This window comes from Octodon degus, unplaced genomic scaffold (genome assembly GCF_000260255.1).
Source record: "Octodon degus isolate 3935 unplaced genomic scaffold, OctDeg1.0 scaffold00279, whole genome shotgun sequence".
In the NCBI taxonomy this organism is placed as follows: domain Eukaryota; kingdom Metazoa; phylum Chordata; class Mammalia; order Rodentia; family Octodontidae; genus Octodon; species Octodon degus.
This window is the reverse complement of record NW_004524855.1, coordinates 293,302-313,028: the sequence shown is the minus strand read 5'-3', so window position 1 is coordinate 313,028 and position 19,727 is coordinate 293,302. Positions and strand designations below refer to the sequence as shown.

The 19,727-nt window shown below is 56.1% G+C and overlaps 1 protein-coding gene across 2 annotated transcripts; it reads right to left on the bottom strand.

Annotated features, from left to right (window-relative positions):
- Positions 1 to 8,077: 8,077 nt before the first annotated feature.
- On the bottom strand, positions 8,078 to 16,032 carry Chrm1 (cholinergic receptor muscarinic 1). Of its 2 annotated transcripts, none has more exons than XM_004646702.2 (4): positions 15,856 to 16,032; positions 15,582 to 15,683; positions 15,075 to 15,151; positions 8,078 to 10,285 (listed from the first exon to the last, which is right to left on the bottom strand). In XM_004646702.2, exon 4 carries the CDS (start codon positions 10,214 to 10,216, stop codon positions 8,834 to 8,836), a length of 1,383 nt encoding a protein of 460 aa, XP_004646759.1. In that variant the 5' UTR covers positions 10,217 to 10,285; positions 15,075 to 15,151; positions 15,582 to 15,683; positions 15,856 to 16,032; the 3' UTR covers positions 8,078 to 8,833. The 2 variants fall into 2 exon arrangements, with proteins under 2 accessions (XP_004646759.1, XP_023562805.1); XM_023707037.1 differs by having other exon boundaries at positions 15,582 to 15,678.
- Between the last annotated feature and the right edge of the window lie 3,695 nt (positions 16,033 to 19,727).

The window sequence follows — 19,727 nt, the reverse complement described above, 5'->3', positions numbered from 1 at the left end:
CCATCTCACCAGCCCCTGACCTTGACTTTAGATCACTGTCCTGCCTCAACCTCCTGAGTCCCGGGCATTATAAGCATTTGCAACATAGCCCAACATCGTTTTTTTTTTTTTTTTTTTTTTTTTTTTTTGGTTTTCTTTCTTTCTTTCTTTCTTTCTTTCTTTCTTTCTTTCTTTCTTTCTTTCTTTCTTTCTTTCTTTCTTTCTCTCTTTCTTTCTTTCTTCTTTGTGGTGCTGGAGATCATACCAGGCCTCTCCCATGCTATAGAGCAGCTCCACAACCTGGACCAGCATCTGCTTCTCTGATGCTGCCTTGAAAATGCTGGGTCCCTCTAATTGGCAGTGAGAAAGAAAAAATGAAAATAGCAGTGGGATAAGACAGAAAAATAAGTCCTTTCTTGTTCTGCAGAAAGGAAAGCAGATTCTTTCCTGCACCCTAAAACTGCCCTGGCAAATGCTGTTCCTAATGAGCCCTGTCAGATCATCAGATTGAAGAGATGCTGCTTTATTCTGTGAAAGGGCTCTTTAGCTCCAGAGCTGTGACTCTGATCGCTCGTCCTCCATAATAATGCGTTGCTATGGCAATATGACTTAAATTCCCATCTGTTCTCTGCAAGGTATAAATACCTGTGAGCTTCCTTTGTTAAAACTCACATCTTCCTCCCACATTTGCAAGGTAAAATACACTGAGAAGCTGCAAGACTACTTCCTTTCTTTCTTCCTTCCTTTCTTTCTTCCTTTCTTTCTTTCTTTCTTTCTTTCTTTCTTTCTTTCTTTTTCTTTCTTCTTTCTTTCTTTCTTCTTCCCAGTACCACTCCAGGGCTTTGCACTGAGATACATCCCCAACCTGTTTTCTTCCTTGTATTTGGAAACAGGATCTTGCTAAATTCCTAATTTGCCCAGTCGTGGCTCAAACTTGTGATCCTTCTGATTTAGCCCCCCAGAATGCTAAGATGACAGATGCATGCCACCAAGGGTGGCTAAAATTTCTTAATCAAGTACAGTCTGAGAATCATCTCGTGTGTGTGTGTGTGTGTGTGTGTGTGTGTGTGTGTGTAACATGGGGTCTGATATGTTGTCTAGCCTGGCCTGGACTCAGACTCCTGACCCAAGCACCTCTTCTGCCTCAGCCTTCCACACAGCTGAGACTAGAGGTACCACTGTAGGGCTGGCAGAGGGCAGGGGAGAAGGAGGGGGTGGAAGGTGATGAGAATCACTTTTGGGGATGGGGCAGGGAGCCTGCTGAGGTCAGGTGCCAGGAGAGGGGCTGGCTCAGGACCCCACCAGCCAGGTTTGTGGCTGTGGTGTGGATGCTCAGGGAGCAGGAGGGGAGGTGGGTGTGGGAGATGCGGATGAAAGGCTGGGGCTGGAGGAGGCCAAGGGGCTGCAGGGTGGGCAACACAGGGAGCTGTCAAAGGCCTGGTGTGACTGCTGCGGGCTGAGGGCCTGAAGTGAAGACCATAAAGTGGACACTGGGCATCACGATGCCCACAGATAATCCCAAGACTCAGGAGGCTGAAGCAGGACTTCCAAGAGTTTGAAGTCAGCCTGATCTACTTGGTGAGACTCTTAACTGAAAATACCCAGAAGACTAAGCTGACATTGCTGCATCCCGGGAGTCCCCCAGCCAGGGTGGGGCAGGTAGGGACAAGAAGAGCAACAGTTTGAGGTCACAAGAGTCCATCATGGTTCTATCCCAGCCTTCCAGGCTCAGCCAGGCAAGAACCCAACCCCTGTCCTGGGGTTTTCAGAGCTCAGAGAGTGCTTGCCCCTATGACGGGGAAAAGATCCTAACTAGATCCAGAAAGCCTCTGGAGTCCCGGCAGGAGCCCGGCTATCCATTCGAGGGAACAGAATGGCCCTAATGCTTCAGGGCCAGGCACATCTGGCCTGGAGGAGACCCAGGGTCCTCCACCACAGAGTACACACGGGAGACCCGAGGCTGACCTTAGCTAGCTCTGGTGCTTGCATCTGGGCTCGACAGCAGAGGAAAAGTGTGTAGACTGCTGGGGTGAGCAGGCCAAAGTGTTCTCTGGTGAAGAAAAGGACTCTGGATCTAGTGGCCCCTCATCCACATGAGGAAGGAGGCTTGGCTGGCCCAGCTTCTGTCCACAGCTTCTCTCCCAACCTCACTCCAGTGGGAAGAGGCTCAAGAGCCCAGCACCCTGGCAGGCAGTGCCATACCTGGTGGGGCTCTGTGCTGGGTCCAGGATGATGGAACTGGATATTCTAGAGGTTGGTGCTGCCATCCTGAGCAGCTGGAGGGACCAGAAGCTGGGCGCTATGGTGCTGAGCGCCCTTGACTGTCCTGGGAAGGGGGGCTCTGGGGGCCTAGCTCAGGGGCTGACTTTGAGCTTTAAGCACACAAGCCCCAGGTTGGGTGAGGACAGCTGTGTTGCCGTGGTGGAGAAGAGCATTCTGCAGGACCAGGCTGTTGGGTCACAGGAGCCAGAAGCAGCAGGAAGCATCCTCCTAGGGCTCTGGGATCCCACAGCTGCCCCCTCCACCTGGCGCTGCACTCCGGGTCCTTCTGTGAGTGGAGGTGCTTCCTACTCTCACCAGTGTGATGTATGGCCTTTTCAGGTCTGGCACATCTGAAGAATGTTGGGGTGGGTGCACAGGCCTAGTGCACGTGGGGCCCTGGGTGTGGTCCCAGGGTGGTACAACGAGGACAGGAGACCTGGAGCACAGCTCTGATGTCATCACCCACAGTCCAGGGGTTTCCAGACCAGGGCCCCTGTAGACCCGAGGCCTGGCCCTGGAGTGAAGAGGGGGCAGCGACATTTACTGTGCTTCCAGCTTACCAGTGGGTCTGCCCATTCCAAGAGAGGAGGGAGGGAGAGGACAGGGCTGTCGCGTCCTTGCACAGAGGGGTTGGAGCCATTCTGGGCCTGGCTGGCTCCTGTCATTGGCAATTGAAAGCATTGGATCTAAGTTTTGGCAAAAATCACTTTGCCTGGAGCATGGAAAACAGATGGGTTGTTCAGTTATGGCAGGTAGGCCTTTTCTGTATTAATTGGGAGCTAAGAAGGAGTTTTGCATTTTTTGAAGTTACTGAACTCACAGTTCTCTGGCTTCAAGCCCCTACGTAGTTGGCGCTATAGGCTTGTATCACGGTGCCTTACTAGGTTTTTTTTTTTTACTGATTAATAGGACAATTTTGATAATCAATACACTGTACATTGTTATCTTCTTAGTGGTTATCCATAGTACAAGAAGCAGGCAGGATATTCTGTCCAAACACTGTTAGTACACTTCTTTGGTTTTTGTTGGTGGAACCGGGGATTGAACTCAGGCCCTTCTGCTTGCCAGGGAAGTGCTTATTCCACTGAGCCATCTCCCCAGCACCAGTATACCTCTTTCTTGCTAGGTTTTAAGCATTTTATTTTTTTTCTTTTTCTTTTTAATATTTTTAACCAATTTTGCACGTTTATATCTGGTAATCTGAACAACCAATTTGAAGACAAAAGTATGCAATATAAAAACCATTGTTGAACTCCTATAGTTTTGTTTAGTTAAATTCTGTATCGTTTCTAATTTTTTTTAAAAATTTTTTTATTGAGAAATAAATATGAATGAGAGAGTTTCACAGCTGATTAATAGGACAGTTTTCATAATCAATACATTGTTATCTTCTTAGTGGTTATCCACAGTACAAGAAGCAGGCAGGATATTCTGTCCAAACACTGTTAGTACACCTCTTTCTTCTCTTTGAATTAAGTGAAAGTAACTGTAAATTTATGCTAACTATTTTGTATATATAAATACAAAATGATCTTTCCTTTGTATCATTTTTTTATTGTCTGTCAGAGGTGAATATTCTATTGGCATCTAAATACTATAGGTGTTTGAATTCAACTAAACAATCTAACAATGTCTAGCAGTCTATAATATTAGTGGGTTATCCTCAGAAGTTATTGACTTGAGCCTTTTACAGCTCATCATAATAATATGGATTTACTTTATATACCTTGTTTTTATACTTTTCTGCTGGATGGTTAAGACCAAGATAAAGCAAGACCTATATACCAAGAAATGTAACTTTTGTATCTGATAAGGTCAGCCAAGTACTCTCAGGATTTATCCTGTAGCCCTGTACCGCACTTTTTTTGTACATCCTTTTGTCAGCGTCTGACATGAGGATGAGTCACGGCCATTGCTTGACCAATTTGCTCTCTGTGAAAGCCTGAGAAGATGTTTTTTCTCTCCATGTGACTCTCCCCAGGCACACTATACATCATCGAACACATTCCTCTGTGGCTCCATAATCTTCTTGATCAGAAAATTTGGAGCACGACTGAGTTACATGTTGTTATAGTACAGGTTCTCCTGTGTCCCAAGTCCTCACTGACCTTGCAGCCCTTCCTTTTCTCCAACTTTGAAGCATTTTAAAAAGGCTGGAAAACAAACTGAAGGCAGAATAATATTTTGTGACACTTTTTTTTTTTTCAAAACCAGGGCTTGAACTCAGGCCCTTGTGCTTGCCAGGTAAGCACTTATTCTACTGAGCCATCTCCCCAGCCTGACACATGAAAATTATGTGCAACAAATAAAATTTTATTGGAACACACTCTGCTGCCTTATGCACCGACGTCTCCCAGGGCTGCTTCTGATGGTGTAATACAGAGCCTTGGCTTTGCCTCTTGGCCAGCAGCATCTGAAATACTCACTGTATGGCCCTGGCCAACTGTTGGAGAAGCCCACGCGTGTCCTCAGGAGGTGGGCTCCTGCCCGGCTTCTGGTGTGGACAATGCCAGAGGGGCAGGAAGTAAACAGGAGAGAACTGCTCCAAGGCCTGTTTTGGAGACTGCAGTTTGTCCACAAAGATGCTAAAAATGATGACACTGGAAGCAACAGCCTCAAGCCCTGTGGGCTCCAGGACTGCCAAGGGCACCAGATGTTCAGAGGGTTCACGGTCTGGGGTGAGCATGGTGGCTGGGGTTCCTGTGGGTTGCTACAGAAGCAAGGGTTCCATAGCCCCAGGGGCCCAGGGAGAAGGGGGCATCCTGGCCAACGCCCTGTCCATCCTGTCAACTTCAGGGATGGCAAGCTGGTGAGGGGCTGGGCCTGTGGGTGCTACAGGTGCCCGTAGGACACAGGTTATTGGGCCTTCTGCTGTTTGGGGCCCCCTGAGGTCTGAGATACAAGCTGGGGCGGTGGGTGCTGTCCTGGGTTCTGTTGTTTCCTGCCAGGCTATCCCCCTGGCTGCCAGCAGATGGAGACAGAGTCAGGCTGGGCAGCAGTGGCCAAGCTGGTGGTGGTGGGGTGACCCAGGGTGACATTGTGCCCCTTCTCCAGTCTTCCAGCAGCTGGGTATAGCAGGGGTGGGGGTTGGGAGGAAAGGTCTCCTTTCCCTACTCCCTGCTGGATATGCAGAGGCCTCTGGGGAGGAGCAGGACTCCTCGGGGGGGAGAAGGTGATGGCACCCAGCTACCTTTTCCCAGCACAGGCCCTGCCCTTCCCTCTGGCCTGCTGAGTCTGCTGGGCTCCTGCTCCAGAGCTGTGGGGCCACTTGTGCTGTCTGCAGGCCCTGTCCTCCCACAGCCAGGATAGGGGACTCTGGGGTGTGGGCAGAGCCCGGGCTCATGTGAATCAGCTGTATTAGTCCTATCACAGAGTCCCAGGTACTTTCCTGTCACCTGTCCTGTTCTCCACCTCTTCTGCAAGGGGCTTATGCTTCTGTCAGGGATACGGATGAGAGGGCAGGAGATCCTTGAGGACATGTGGAGCTCCATACAAGGTCCATTGGACAAGGAGCACACTGAGCCACCAGGCTCTGCCCAATTCCAGCACAGCCTGGGCTGCCCCTTTCAGTCTCCAGCAGAGGCCAGGCCAGGTGGACCTGGAGTTCTGGTCCTGACTGGGGCTCTGAGGCCTTCCACACAGGCTAGGACTTGTGCACACAGATCTGGAGGAGGCACTGTCAGGTCCCAGGTTGGCGGCTGGGAGCTAGACATGGGGTCCAGGCTTCTCACGCACATTGTGCTGCCCCTCCTCCCGCCCACAGGCTTCTGTGCGGCCTGGCAGCTGAGGTACACCCCACTCGTCCCTCTGCAGGGACTGAGCCCCACTAGGACCCCACCCTCTAGGTCAGGGTTTCTCTGCCTACATCAGAACCACTTGTGGGGCTTGTCAGAACCCAAGGCCAGGGCTGTGGTTTGTGTCTAGATGTTCCCCAGAGCCTCACATAGTCACACATGGGGCATTTTCAGAGGTGGCTGGCTCTATTATTATTATTATTATTATTATTATTATTACTATTTGTATTTTAAGGAATGGTCTACAGGGTATTCAGGGTCTTACTACTTGATCGGACTCGTAGTGATCTGCCTGTTTACTGCTTCCCAAGAGCTGGGATTACAGGCGTGCGCCACCATGCCCAGTCTCAGCTGCTGTCTCAGCATGTCCCCAGGGCAAGGCCAGCATGGCAGGCCTGGGGATCGAACCCATGGTCCCTGCACCTGCTTGCAGTTGCTTTAATCCGCTGAGCTATTTGGCTGGCCCGGTGACTGGCTCTAGAGTGTCAGTGTAGCATGAGGCTGAAGGGCATTACCTGCCTGAGCAACGTGATAAAAGATGGTTTAAAGGTCACCTGTTGCTTCTGCTGTCTTCTGCTTGCCATGACTATTTCTCCTCCGTGATGGCCCTTCGCCTTGGGTCCAGCCAGCGATGGACTGAAGCCTCTACCAACTGTGAGACAAATACATTTCCCCCTTTAATTGTGGGTGTCAGGTATTTCGACTCAGCAATGAGAAAAGTAAGCCAGCCAACTGGGTGTGGTGGCATATTTCAGTGACTCCAGCCCTGGGGGTGGCTGACGTAGGAGGCTCGTGAGTTTGAGGACCACGTGTGTTAGCGTGAGACCTTCCCTCAGAAAACAAGCCAGGCATGGTGGCACATACTTCTCAGCAAGCACTCTGTGAGGGTGAGGCAGGAAGATCACAAATTTGAGCCCAGCCTGCGTAGCTTGGTGACTTAGAGAGATACCTGGTCTCAAAATAATGAAAAATTTAAAGAGCTTGGAATGTAGCTCAGTGGAAAGGCCCTGGGTTTAACTTCCAATACCATGAAAACAACCCAAACTGGCTTTGACCCTTGCTTTCCACTTTTGTCCGTCCAGGGGACCCTGACACCTGCCTGCTCACAATGCTAGCAGGTGACATTGAGGCTGCTGCTCCGGGCTGCACCATCTTCAGGTGCTAACCCTGGGCCTCTCCAGGAGGCACAGACTGCTCACTGCTGTGGGAGGGCACGCGAGCCCTGGGCCTCCCCCTACCTCCTGGACTCGGGGAGTCTGAGTGACTGTGCAGAGCTAGGCCTGTGACTGTCTCTAGTGGCTGTGCTGGGCACCAAGGCAGGCACTATGCTGTCACACTGCTGCCAGGAGGATCAGCCTGGTCCTATTGCCTCCTCTGAGGGACACCTCCAAGTGACCCTGCCCTGAGCTGCCTTCTGTTGCCATTTTCCTCCATTCTCTCCAGGTAGCGATGGGGACTGTTGAAGGTATGCTGAGTCCAGTGTCTCCTGCTAACAAATATGTGACCCTTTTGTGCTTGGGGACTCCTGACCCCACCCCCAGCTGGAGAAACATTCCTCAGGGATTAATTTCTCTGGGTCCTTGACATGAGGCTTGGACTCCTCCTCTGCGGGGTACCAACCATGCAAGGCCAAAGGGTCACCCCAGCTTGTTAGGTATGGCCTTTGGGTTAAATTGGAATTTGAGTTTTCTGTAGTATCGGGGATCGAACTTGGGACCTTGCACATGCCAGTCAAGTGCTTATGCCACTGAGCTGTCTCCCCAGCCCTAAATTGGAATTTGGAGCCACTCTTTACTTGCCTGCCTTCCTGGGACAGGGGTCCAGCTGTCCTCTGAACCAGAGCTTCGCCTGTTTGCCACCCTTTCCTGGGCCAGGCTGGGAGTCCCTCCTAGAGCTGACCTTGACCGCAGCCCACAGCAACTGTCCAGAGTTTCCTGACCGTCCAGGACCCAGCAATAACACCTGAGGAAGAGCCTTAACACTGGCTGGTTGTGTGGCTTTATTTAGACTCAGCAACTGCTGAGGTAGAGGAAGAACACGTGGTCCAGCCGGGCCAGGACAAGAGATGCTGGGAGGCCATGCACAGTTGGGAATGAACTTGGGAGAGGACCTGCAGCTGGCTGTGCAGGGCAGGGCAGGGCAGGGCTGGCAGGGCTGGTGGTGGGTGGCATGCAGGGCCTAGCTGGGCTTCAGGAACCAGGCAGCCCAGTCCCAATGATGGCTGTAAACCAGGTGGGCAAGAACTGAGGTCAGTGGGACACAGGGCACGGAGGACAGCAGGACACAACACCTGGCGCCTGGCCCTATAGCTGCCACCAGCCCTTTGGATCCTCCTTGGATTCATTGTCCTGTTGTTTCTTGGACATTTGCCTGGGAGATGACACACAGGGTGCTCTGGGGGCGTCTTGGGATGCTGAACTGTCCTGGGGAGCAGGGTGGGGGTGGGAGAAAGAGTTCCAGCTGGGGTCCCTGAGCCCGGAGCCAAGCTTCTTGTCTCAACACCTGGGGCTGGTGCCACTGTGGCCCCAGAGTGCACAGTATCCCACCATAGTCCTGCTGCTCAGCTTGCTGGGCCAAGGCCAGGAGAACATGGCCCGAACTGCCAGCCGACCAGTGGGCCCTGGACTTCCTGCCCTAGGCAAACATGGAGTAAAACCCGGTTCCTCTTCAGTCTTTTCCTGGTGCAGCCCACTCCCACTCAGCAGGGAACAGAAAAACCAGTTCCCCAGGTTCCGCTGCTGCTGTGGGGAGAGCAGACAGGGTGGCCTTGGCTAGCTTGGAGGGCAGGGGGCGGGCCCTCAGCACTGGCGAGAGGGGGTGCGGTGCACAGAGCCAGGGCGCTTGGGGATCTTGCGCCAGCGTCTCTTGTCCCAGCGGCAGAGCAGCAGCAGGCGGAAGGTGTCCCGGAAAGCCTTGTTGCAGAGTGCATAGCACATGGGGTTGACAGTGCTGTTGACGTAGCACAGCCAGTAGCCCAGCTCCCACAGGGTCTCGGGGACACAGTCCTTGCAGAAGGTGGACACCAGCACCATGATGTTGTATGGCGTCCAGGTGAGAATGAAGGCCAAGAGGATGGCACTCAGGGTCCGGGCTGCCTTCTTCTCCTTGACCAGTGAGAAGGTCTTGCGCTTGGCCAGCTGCTCCTTCCCGCGGGGCTTCTGGGCGCGGCTGGCACGGTCTCGCCCCTTCCGCGTGGGCCTCTTCCCTGTGCTGGGAGAGCTCTTGGGGGCTGGCTTGGCGGCTGCGTGGGCCCCAGCGTCCACCATGGGCATCTTGATGGCCACCTCAGGGCCGGGCTCCTCACCCTCTGAGGACGTTAGTGACTCCATGGAGCCCTCTTCCTCCTCTTCCTCCTCCTTCCAGCTGTAGGCCTGCAGCAGCCGGGGAGCCTGGCAACAGCGGCAGCAATGGCCAGGTGGCGTCTCTGGGGATCCCTCAGCTCCAGGCTGCGATCTCTCTGAGCTGCTGCTGCTGCCACCACCCTTGCCAGGTGTCTCAGAGCCCTGCAGGGCTGCCAGCTCCCGAGCCCGGTTCTCAGTCTCCCGGTAGATGCGCCAGTAGAGTGCACACATGACGGTGACTGGGAGGTAGAAGGCAGCCATGGCGGTGCCGAAGGTGATGATGGGCTGGGAGAGGAACTGGATGTAGCATTGCCCAGCCAGCACTGTCCGCTCACCCACCAGGTACTGCCAAAAAAGGATGGCTGGTGCCCAGAGCACAAAGGAGACCAGCCAGGCCAGCCCAATCATTAGGGCTGCCCGGCGTGGTGTGCGCTTGGTGCGGTAGCTCAGTGGCCGGGTCACTGAGAAGTAGCGGTCAAAGCTGATGAGTAGAAGATTCATGACTGAGGCATTGCTGGCCACGTAGTCCAGGGCCAGCCAGAGGTCACAGGCTAGTGTGCCCAGCGCCCAGTGGCCCATGAGCAGGTAGGTGGTATAGAGGTTCATGGAGAATGTGCCAATGATGAGGTCAGCGCAGGCCAGGCTCAGCAGGAAGTAGTTGTTGACTGTCTTGAGCTCCGTGTTCACCTTGAAGGAGATGAGCACCAGCAGGTTGCCTGTTACGGTGGCAAGTGACAGGAGCCCTGTGGTGATGCCGATGAAGGCCACTTGCCAGGGACCCTTTCCTGGGGCCAAGATGGTGATGTTGGGGCTGACAGCGGGCGGTGCCGAGGTGTTCATGATGGCCTGTGGGCAGGGCTGGCCCCACTGTCCACTCCCACGGAGGGCGTCTCAGAGGGGCATCATCGCCTGGAGACAGACACAGGCTTTGGGTGGAACCTGAGTGGGCGCCGCAGGCCAGGTACATACTCCCCTCAATCATGGGGCCGCTACTGCGCACTCGGCCTGGCTGGCGGCCCATTGGAAAGCCAGGCCAGATGCTGCTCCTTCCAGCTGCCTGTGCAACTGCCGAGCCCTGTCCCACCAGGAGGCTGCCAATGTCCTGTGGTGCCCAGAACATGGGGCCCGAGATGGGCAGCTCTCTTCTCACTCAGCTGCCCAGGTTTCCAAGCATTTAGCTCAGCCGTGGCAGTTTCCTTACTGAGCTACGGCTGCTCTGACCCGTGTTAGATACTCAGTCAAGTGACAGAACCAGCTGTGTGTGTATCCCCAGGAGGACAGCCTCACCACCTCACCTCACCGCAGGTGGCCACAGTGACACCATGTTGAGTAGGGCTAGGGTTTGTGGGGCTCCAGAGGGACACTGCCATCATGAGGGGACAGTTGGGAAAGGGGGCTGGGGTGAGGCAGAGACAGACAAGGGAGGGGTGTGGGCTGGGGCGGGCTGGGCCTCAGCAGCATTCCAGAAGACCAGGCTGGGGAACTACGCCTCAGTGCCCAGAAAGCGGGGTCTGGCCCCAGATGGGCTGTGGGAGGCCGCCCTGTGCTGGCTGTGTTCCTAGGCCTCCACAGAATGGGGCAACGGGGAACAGGCAGATGCCCCCAGCGTTGTGCAGCTCAGATACCAAGCAGGGTGAAGAGGGAGGCCCATAGCCAAGGCTGTCCTCCTAGAAGTGCACGGGGTCAGCTCAGGTAACTCCTGAATGCTCAGCTGCGCCACAGCACAGGGAAGGGGTCCGGCTGGCCGAGGCCCCGTGGTGCACCGTGTGGAAGACCTTCCTGCTCTGGGTCTCAGGCACCGCTGTCCCCTCCTGCCTGTGCCTGGTGGCTTCTGCAGTGTGCAGTGGTGGTGGTGACCTGCAGCAGGTATGAGCAGCTCTTGGCCGAGGCCATGCCAGCAGTGTGGCTTGGGTGTCTGGGGCAGTTGTATACCAGGTATGGACTGTCTGGGTTAGAATCTAAGCTTCACCAATGATTTGGAAGTGATGATCCATGGGGCTTTTTATACCTTAGTTTCCATAACTGAAAAATGGGGATAAAACCCTGGTGGGCGCACACTTCAGGGACGTGGGGGTGATCAGAGTGCTTGGACAGCCTCGGCCTAGGAGGCCTGAGCTTCATAATGATTCCATCTAGTGTGGCCTCAAGGGTGCCTCCTGCCAGCAGCATCCCCTGCTTTGAGTACAAAGCTTGGAGGCAGTAGTGGTGGCTGATACGCTTACTGCTAGGGATTCTGCCCAGAGCTGGTCATCACCCTGCTACCCCATTCGGTCTTCACAGCAATCTGTGACCTGGGCCTCACTTTCCTCTCCATTTTACAGATGAGGAAGCCGAGGTTGAGAAAACACAAAGACTCACAGGCCCCACAAGGAAGGGAGGAGCAAGGGCCACACCGGGAGTGGTCTGTCCTAGTGGAACTTCACTTAGCAGTGCTGGTGACTGGCCTGTGGGCTGTCCCTAACCAGAGGGAATTTTAAGAATATTGCATTAGGGGCTGGTGAGATGGCTTAGTGGTCTAAAGCACCTACTTAGAACAAGCTAAGCTAAGCAAAGCACAGGGACCGCGATTCAATCCCCCAGCACCACATGCCAGCCAGCCCCGCCCCCTAGTGGGCTGAGCTGGCCACACACACACACAAAACAAACAAACAAACAAAATTGAAAAAAAAAGAATACTGCGTTAAAATACGTATTTTGCTGGATGTGGTGTAATCCCAATTATTCAGGAGGCTGAGGCAGGAGGATTGCAATTTGAAGGCCAGGCTAGGCAAGTTGGGCAGAGTCTGTCTCAAAATAAAATTTCAAAAGGGCTGAGTATGTAGTTTAAGGGTGCATGTTCAACTAGCACACGGGAGGCCCTGGTTTGACTGCCAGTATTGCAAAAAAGCAAAATTAGTCTTTCTTATGGGTCTTTGAGGCATCCCTCTTGAGTTGGACACCAATTAGAGCCTGGATTCGGGAGGGGTATTTGGCCCACTCTTAGCTCTTTTGCTCTTTGAACTCAGCCCTTTGCACCACCCACAGTACAAAGGAAAAAACTGAGGCCCAGAGGAGAGGAGTGGAAGGTGCCTCTGGCTGGGCTCAGCTTCATCCCCACCTGGGGCAGGGACACTTTCCTCAGGGGCACCCAGGACTAAAGAAAAGAGCACTTTAACACAATACTTAAAAAAAAAAAAAAAAAAAAAGAGAGAGAGGGGCCGGAGTGATGGCTCAGTGGAATAAGCACTTCCCTGGCAAGCGCAAGGGCCTGTGTTCAATCCCCGGTTCCACAAAAAAAAAAAAAAAAAAAAAAAAGAGAAATTAACACAAAGAATCCACAATGAAAATGCTAACTGACAAGAGGACCCAGCCCCATAGGGCAGCCCTATCTCACCTGGCTGTCCTGACCTGTCCAGAACAGGGTGGGAGCAGGCACTGCCATGGCAGGGGGCTCTCCCAGACCACTGGTACATGCCCCCTGCTGGATTTGAGCCCTCGCCTGGCTGTGTGACTTCCTGGCCGTGCTACTTCGAAAGGTGCTGTCCAATCCAGGGAGCCCTTCTGCGGTCAGAACCAGTGGCTGGGAAGTGCATGCTGCTGAGCAGGGCCTGGGAGCCTGGGCAAGGGTAGAGGCCAGCAGGGGGTGCTGGTGCTGTCTGCCTAGGTATGGGCCTCCCGGGAGGGCTGTGGAGCCTGTAACGATGTTACGGCAATGGGCTGCACTGTCTGCTAGAACCTCCCAGGCACAGCCGAGCGCGTCACATATGTGATGTGATTTAACTGGTCCTGCCCCTCAGGAGAGAGGTGCCATTATCCTCAGACTGCAAAAGGGGTGGCAACCTTGTAGCATCTGGGGGTACAGCCAGTGGGGACCTGGTCTATGTGGTGGCCCACACCTGGTCTATGCCTGTCCCTGAGTCACTGAGCAACCAGGACTCTGTCTTCTGCTCAGAGCTTGCCTGGATGTGACAGTTTCTCCTCTGCGTCAGGGATGGCTGTGGGGAGTCTGACCGCCCTGTCCCACTTGCTCTATCCAGGGCTCAGCCACAAGAAGTGCTCAGTGAATGTTCATGAAATGAGTAACTGTGGCTCACATCCTCCTCCTCCTTGGCTGAAGGCTCTGGAGCAGGACAGATGCTCACCAGGCCCAGGCTACCTCTTCCCACTCCTCCTCTGGGGCTGGGCCTCTGTGCCCTGGGTGAGACCCCCTGACTGGCTCATCTATAAAATGGACCAAGGGAATTCTGCCTCTGTGGTAGGGAAGCCGTAGGCGTGCACATGCGTGCGTGCGTGCGTGCGTGTGTGTGTGCACATGTGTGTGCGCATGAATGAGTATCAGCTTGGATATAAAGGGTTAAGGGAGGAGGCCAGAGCCTTTGACTATGACTGACCAACCAACTGACTGGGCCAGCACACATGGTCCCTGTCCCTCGGGGCTGGGTGGCTGGTGCAGAATGGGGAGGCAAGAGCCATCCAAGGGCAGATGCCTGAGCATCACTGTGAGGATGGGGGAGGCGGAGAGTGGAACCATCCTGGTGCCTGCTGGGGGGCCCCTAGAGAGTCCCAATGAGCAGAGGCCTCTGAGTGGGTGGTTAGTGGAGGGCTGGCAGGGTGCAAAGGTGGCCCTCATCTGGCCTGGCTCCCTGCCTGGTGCTTCCTGCCAGGGTGTAGCCCACAGGCTGGCTTTTCCCAGGGGCCTCTTGATCCACAGAAGACACCTCAGCGACTGCTCCTGCTGCCTGATCTCAAAGGATGCTGGCCACATTCTCAGCTCAGGTTGCCAGTGTGGTGCAGGTAGCATCCCCCCGCTAAACACGGCACACATGGCTGTAGGGGAGAGGGCAGTACCCATGGCTGCTGCTAAGTGTGCTCACGCAAAGGCCTTGACTGTGCTTCTCCAGGCTGACCGAGGTCAGCAGTCCGGGCCTGGACCTGCTCAGGGGTGCTGGGTGCTTCACGTGCCCCTGCCAGCTCCTGCTCCCCTCGCCTCCCCCTCCGTCACCATGGCACCACCAGCGCACAGCACCCAGCGCCTCACCCACTCTCCTGTGCCTGCTGCCTGAGCCCTTGCTGCCGCCTCCCAGCAAGGCGCCTGCTCCCCATCCCACCTTCTGTTCTTGGACCCCTCAGTCCCTTCCTGTAGCTGAGGCTACACCTACCCCAGTCTCATTTTCTCCATCTCCACAATGGGCAGCTCCTCCCTAGACCTGCTGGGCCTTGGGCCTTCTCCCTTCTTGACTCCTGGGGTGGCTCTCTATGCTTCTGATCTAGTCCCCAGCTCTCATTGTGTCCCCCTGGCAGGGCACAGATGCAGCCCAGGGAAGGGCCAATCCCCAGGAATAGGAGGCTGCCCACTCCTTCCCCCAGCTGCACAGGGGCTGCGTGGCAGGGTGGAGCTGCAGGTGTGTTTTGGGGAGAGGCAAGCCCTTGCTTCGGCACTGGTGACTTAGCATACTAGGGGTCTGACTGCTGTCTCCTATTGCCCGCGCAGGCAATGGTGACACTGCAGGAACCACACACAGTGGTGTTCAGGGTTAGGTGCCCAGGCCAGATGTCCACTGATCTCTAGGCATTGCCTGGACCCAGATACCTGAACTTCTCCTGTGGGCACCTGAGGTACTGAAAGCATGGGTGACTCCTGTCAGGGCCACCTGCCCTGGCCAGTGTGGCTCTCATGCCCAGCCACCTAGCAAACCTTGGGTCTCTACCCAACACCCACCTTGGCATCCAGCTTGTCCACACGGCCAGCAGCCTGGGTCAGTCCATCTTGGGGAGGTGACTGTGGTTGGGGGTGCCCTGAGAGAGGAGAGAGGAGATTCTGGGACCAGTGTTGATGAAGGGGAGCAGCCTTCCATGGACACTGGTGGTCAGGGCTGTGTCCTGGCCTTTGCCTGTCCTCTTGCCACCAGGTACAGTGCAGTCTGCTCCCTGCTGGGCTGGCGCCAATTACTGGGGGGGGGGGTTGGGGAGGTTAGGGGGTGGGAGGTGGGAGGTAGGGGGTGCCCTTCATCTCCATCACAGGCCAGAGACCAGGAAGACATCAGAGATGCTCACTTAGAGGCAGAGCACTGGGGGCAGCCAGGGGCCAGTGTCCCCAGCCCCTGTTCTGCAGAACCCCCCTGCTTCCTCCCCGGGAAGAGCACTAGTCCCACCCTGGCTCTGCCGAGCTGGGGACCCCACTCCTGCCCAGCTCCCTTCCCACCTCACAGCCCCCCCCTGCACTCACCATGGGCATACAAGGGTCTGCAGGGTCCTCAGCCGCGCTTCTCCGGGCACCGCATCTCCCGGGACCCAAACACCTGGCTCCCGGGGGGAGCTGCGCCCTGCGCTGGCAGCGGGAGCGGCACAGCCGGTGATTGGCACGTCCCACCCCCTGGCATGGCAGCCAGGGGGGAGGGAGGGAGAGGGAGGAGGGGGGAGGAGGAGGGAGCCGGGAGCCCCAGAGGCATCTGGGGGTGGGTAGGTCGGTAGGCGGCCCCTCGCCCCCCCAGGGCACCCACCTGGAGCCCTAAGAGGGCGGAGGCAGGGCACCGGGAAGGCGAGGCCGGGAAAGAAAAGTCCAGGACCGACGGACGGCAGGGAAGGCAGATTCCGGAGACAAACACCCACACCCAGTGCACATAGACGCGCGGCACCGCACAGAGGCGCACTGTGTTCTCCCCTCCCTGCACACCCAGGACCGCACGCGGGCCCCCCAAGCACGCGCCCACCCACCGGGCCACGGGCCCACCCCCGGCCACGCGCCCATCCCCGGCCACACCCCCCCCCGTCCTCCCCCTCCCGGCGCCGGCCCTGCGTGTGGAAATGACACACTGGGCCTCACGTGCGAGGCTGCAGCTTGGCGCGGACCCAGGGCTGGGCGCGTGCGGCGCCGCGTGCGCCTGCGGGCCCCCGGGCCTGGCTCCGGGAGGAGCGGAGTGGGCGTCCGGCACCTGGGAGGCCAGGTCCCGATGGCCTGGTGCTGTCTCGGGGCGTGATCGTGCACGCGTGTGCTGTTGTGCACCCCGTGCCAGCCGAGGGTGGCCTGGGAGGCACAGGCCCAGGAGGCCGGGCCGTCGGACAGCTCACACGTGTTCCCCGCCCCCGCTGGCTTCCGCGCCGTCTCCTAGGAGACCGCGTCCTGGGGGCAGCGTGGCGGGGTAAGGTCCTGCCTCGGCCTGTACTGCCTCGCGGAGACCCTGGGGGGCATAAACCACGACACTCTGGGGACCAGAAGACAGGACGGAGGCGCGGTTCGGGGATCCCTCCCACCCCGCCCCGAGTGCCTAGCTCCATTGTGTGGCCAGCGTTTTTAGGGGAGCTTTTTCCTGAGGTCGACGGGGGTGGGGGTGGGGTGGGGTGATGGTAGGGGTGGGGTGGGTGTGAGGGCACCTGGGCACCCACCCGGTTATCTCCTGCGCGGCTCCGGGCCTGGGTCTGGCGGCCCCTGGAGCCCCCAGCTCCTTTTCGTCCGTGCCCCCAGGATAAAAAACAGCTCATTCCATGGGGGAGGGGGCCCAGTGCCCTGCACCCAACACCTCGGCTACCGAAGCAGAGGCAGGGCGACCTCTCATCCCTCTGAGTACTCTCTTCGTTTCTTGCCTGGACTTGGGGAAACTGAGGCAGGGCAAGACAGGGCGGGGGAAGGTAGAGGCTTCCGCGCCGGCTCGCTCCCCGCCCCCGCGCTTGCGCCTGATTTAGCTGAGGCTGCAAGCAGCTTATTTTAGCGCCTAGTGCCGCACGAACGTGGCTGCTCCAGTGTGGCGCACGTGGTCCCCGCCTGGCCGCTATGGAGGTGGGGACGTAGCTAGCCCAGCCTAGGCTTTGGGGAGAGCCCTCCTCGACCTGCACTTGGGCCTCAGTTTCCCCATGAGAGGGCGGCAGGGGCGCACCTGCAGGTGGCGCTCGCCGGGGAGGAGGGCTGTGCGCCTGCGAACTCTGTGCCCAAGTATCACGGCGTCATGAAGTTTGTGCCCACTTCATGGGGTCGGACCGAGGTGGACGTTTGGTGCCTGAGCCCTCCTGGGCTGGAGACCAGGCTAAGCCCGTAGGCTGTGGTTTCTGGTCTGCACGTACCTGCGCTCTGTCATCCCAGCGCTCAGGAAGGCAATTTCCAGCCCAGCTTGGGAAATTCACAACTGAGTGGAACCCTATCTCAAAACAAAATATAAAACCACTGGGGATGTGGCTTGGTGTGAAGCCCTATCCTCAATCCAAAGCATCATGGGGAAAAATCAAGCCCACTCTGGAGGAGGAAGGAGAGTGAGAAAGTGTGTGCTTGGGTGCTGTCTGAGCCCTCCAGGGTCAACTCCTTGCCCTGAGGTCCAATCCAAGTCCAGAGCTCAGGTACTTGGGACCGGAGCCAGTCCTGCTTGGTGAGCTTGTGCCCCCATGTGTCTGGCGGTGGCTGTGATAGGGCTGGCAGCAGGAGCCCTGAGCTTGTAGACAAGAGAGGCTGGGAAGGAGAATAGCAGAGCTGCCTGAGAACAGGCTGTGCCCCTGCATGTGGGGTGGGAATGGCGAATGGCTGGGTTTGCTCCTGGGTTGGACAGGCCTGCATTTAATGTGGTGTCTGAGTCACTCTCCCAGAACTAGGTAATTTTTTTTTTTTTTTTTTAGACAGGGTTTTGCTAAGGAGTTCAGGCTGGCCTTAGGAACTCACTCTGTAGCCCAGGCTAGTGATCCTCCTTCCTCAGCCTCCCAAGTGCTGGGATTACAAGTATGCAACACCATGCCTGGCACTAGGTACTTCAGCCCGAGCATGATACAGGTTCCCATGTCTGAGACAAAATGTCAGAGAACCCACAATTTAAAGGAGGGGAGGTTAGTTTTAGCTCATGGCTTCAGCCCCTGACTGGGGGCTCCAAGGCAGAAACAGCACAGGAAGGGGCTGGGGGAGGGTGCTCCACCTTCACTGCCAGGAAGTGGAGGGAGGGAGGAGCAGGGACAAGAACCATCCTTCCCTACCCCATAGTCCCCTACGGGTGTGTTGGTGGGTGAATCCACCACGAGACAGCGCCTGTGGTCCTGTCCCCTTCCGCAGGTGCCTCTGGGAGGCTCTTCAGACCTATCCCTAACCTTGGCTGGGAGATGGTGGGAAGCAGAGGGCTCTGAAGTTTGAAGCCCAGGTCCCGCTGCAGGGTGGTGGCTGAGCCCGAACATCCCTGTGCACTCGGCAGTCCTGCTCACTCTAGGGCTGGCTCCTGCCACGCTCTCAGCATGCCTCTCATGAGCCTGGGATCAGGAGCCTCTGCTGCCACCTCTGGCTTGCTCCATCTCAGTCTGCCGCCCATCTAGCATCACAGGTGCAAGTGTCTGGGGAGTATCTTTCATGCTTGCTGGCCCCTGTGTTTTCACAAGTAAGTATGAAGAAGTGTTCCTGTTCACCAGCACAGCCACTATGCCTGGAGAACATGGAGTGAGCTGTTTTTTATCCTGGGGGCATGGGCGAAAAGGAGCTGGGGGCTCCAGGGGCCGCCAGACCCAGGCCTGGAGCTGCTACAAGCTGAGGAGAGTGGTCCGTGAGCAGGAGGAGCACCTTTTTGGTGTGTCCAGGTCACCTGTGCATAGCAAGGAGGCTGGCAAGCTGCCCTTGCCTCGTCTCTCCCTTCAGGCCTTTGTGAGCTGTATATGGGGCACTTACACCCTTGGAAAGACCCAGTGCCCATCCTGGAGGGCTCTGGGAGCACCCACACGATTAGATCTTGGGTACTACTGTGCCCGTGACTGGAGCTGGCCAGGAATTGGATGTCACCAGGTCCCAGAATGATGGGACCAAGAGCAGGAAAAGTGAGAGTTCCTTTTGGCCAGGTTGGAGGCCAAGTCCCTTGTTGGCCCTGGGGCATCCAGGGCCCAGACCAGGGAAGAAGTGCCAGAAGGCAGCCGGGGAGAGTCCCAGGCCCCAACCCTTTATTCTGAAAACCAGCCCCAGCCTATCCACCCTCAGGATCATGGTGCACCAGGCGCAGGGGACGTCTGTGCTGTCCTGCTCGTCCCGGGAGACTGAGGACAGGTTGGAGGTGGGGACCAGCCCAGGAGAGTGCAGGGTGATGGACATGGGCAGCCCCAGGAGAATGCAGGGGTGGTGATGGATGTGGGCACAACCAGGGCCCTCAGCTGTGTTCTCTGCTGTGTCCTGTGCAGCTGGAACGATGTCCAGTAGGCGGCAGGTATGAGATGCATATTTTTTTTTTTTTGAGGTGCATATTTGTTGAGCTGAGGAAAACATTCAATTGCAGATTAGATCTCTTAATTCTAAGAACATTGACCACCAGATATTAGGCAACATCTTCAAATTACCCAAGAGGTGGGGAATACTGTTTTTTTTTTAATATATTTATTTATTTATTTATTTATATATTTATTTATTTATTTATTTATTTTGTGTGTGGCC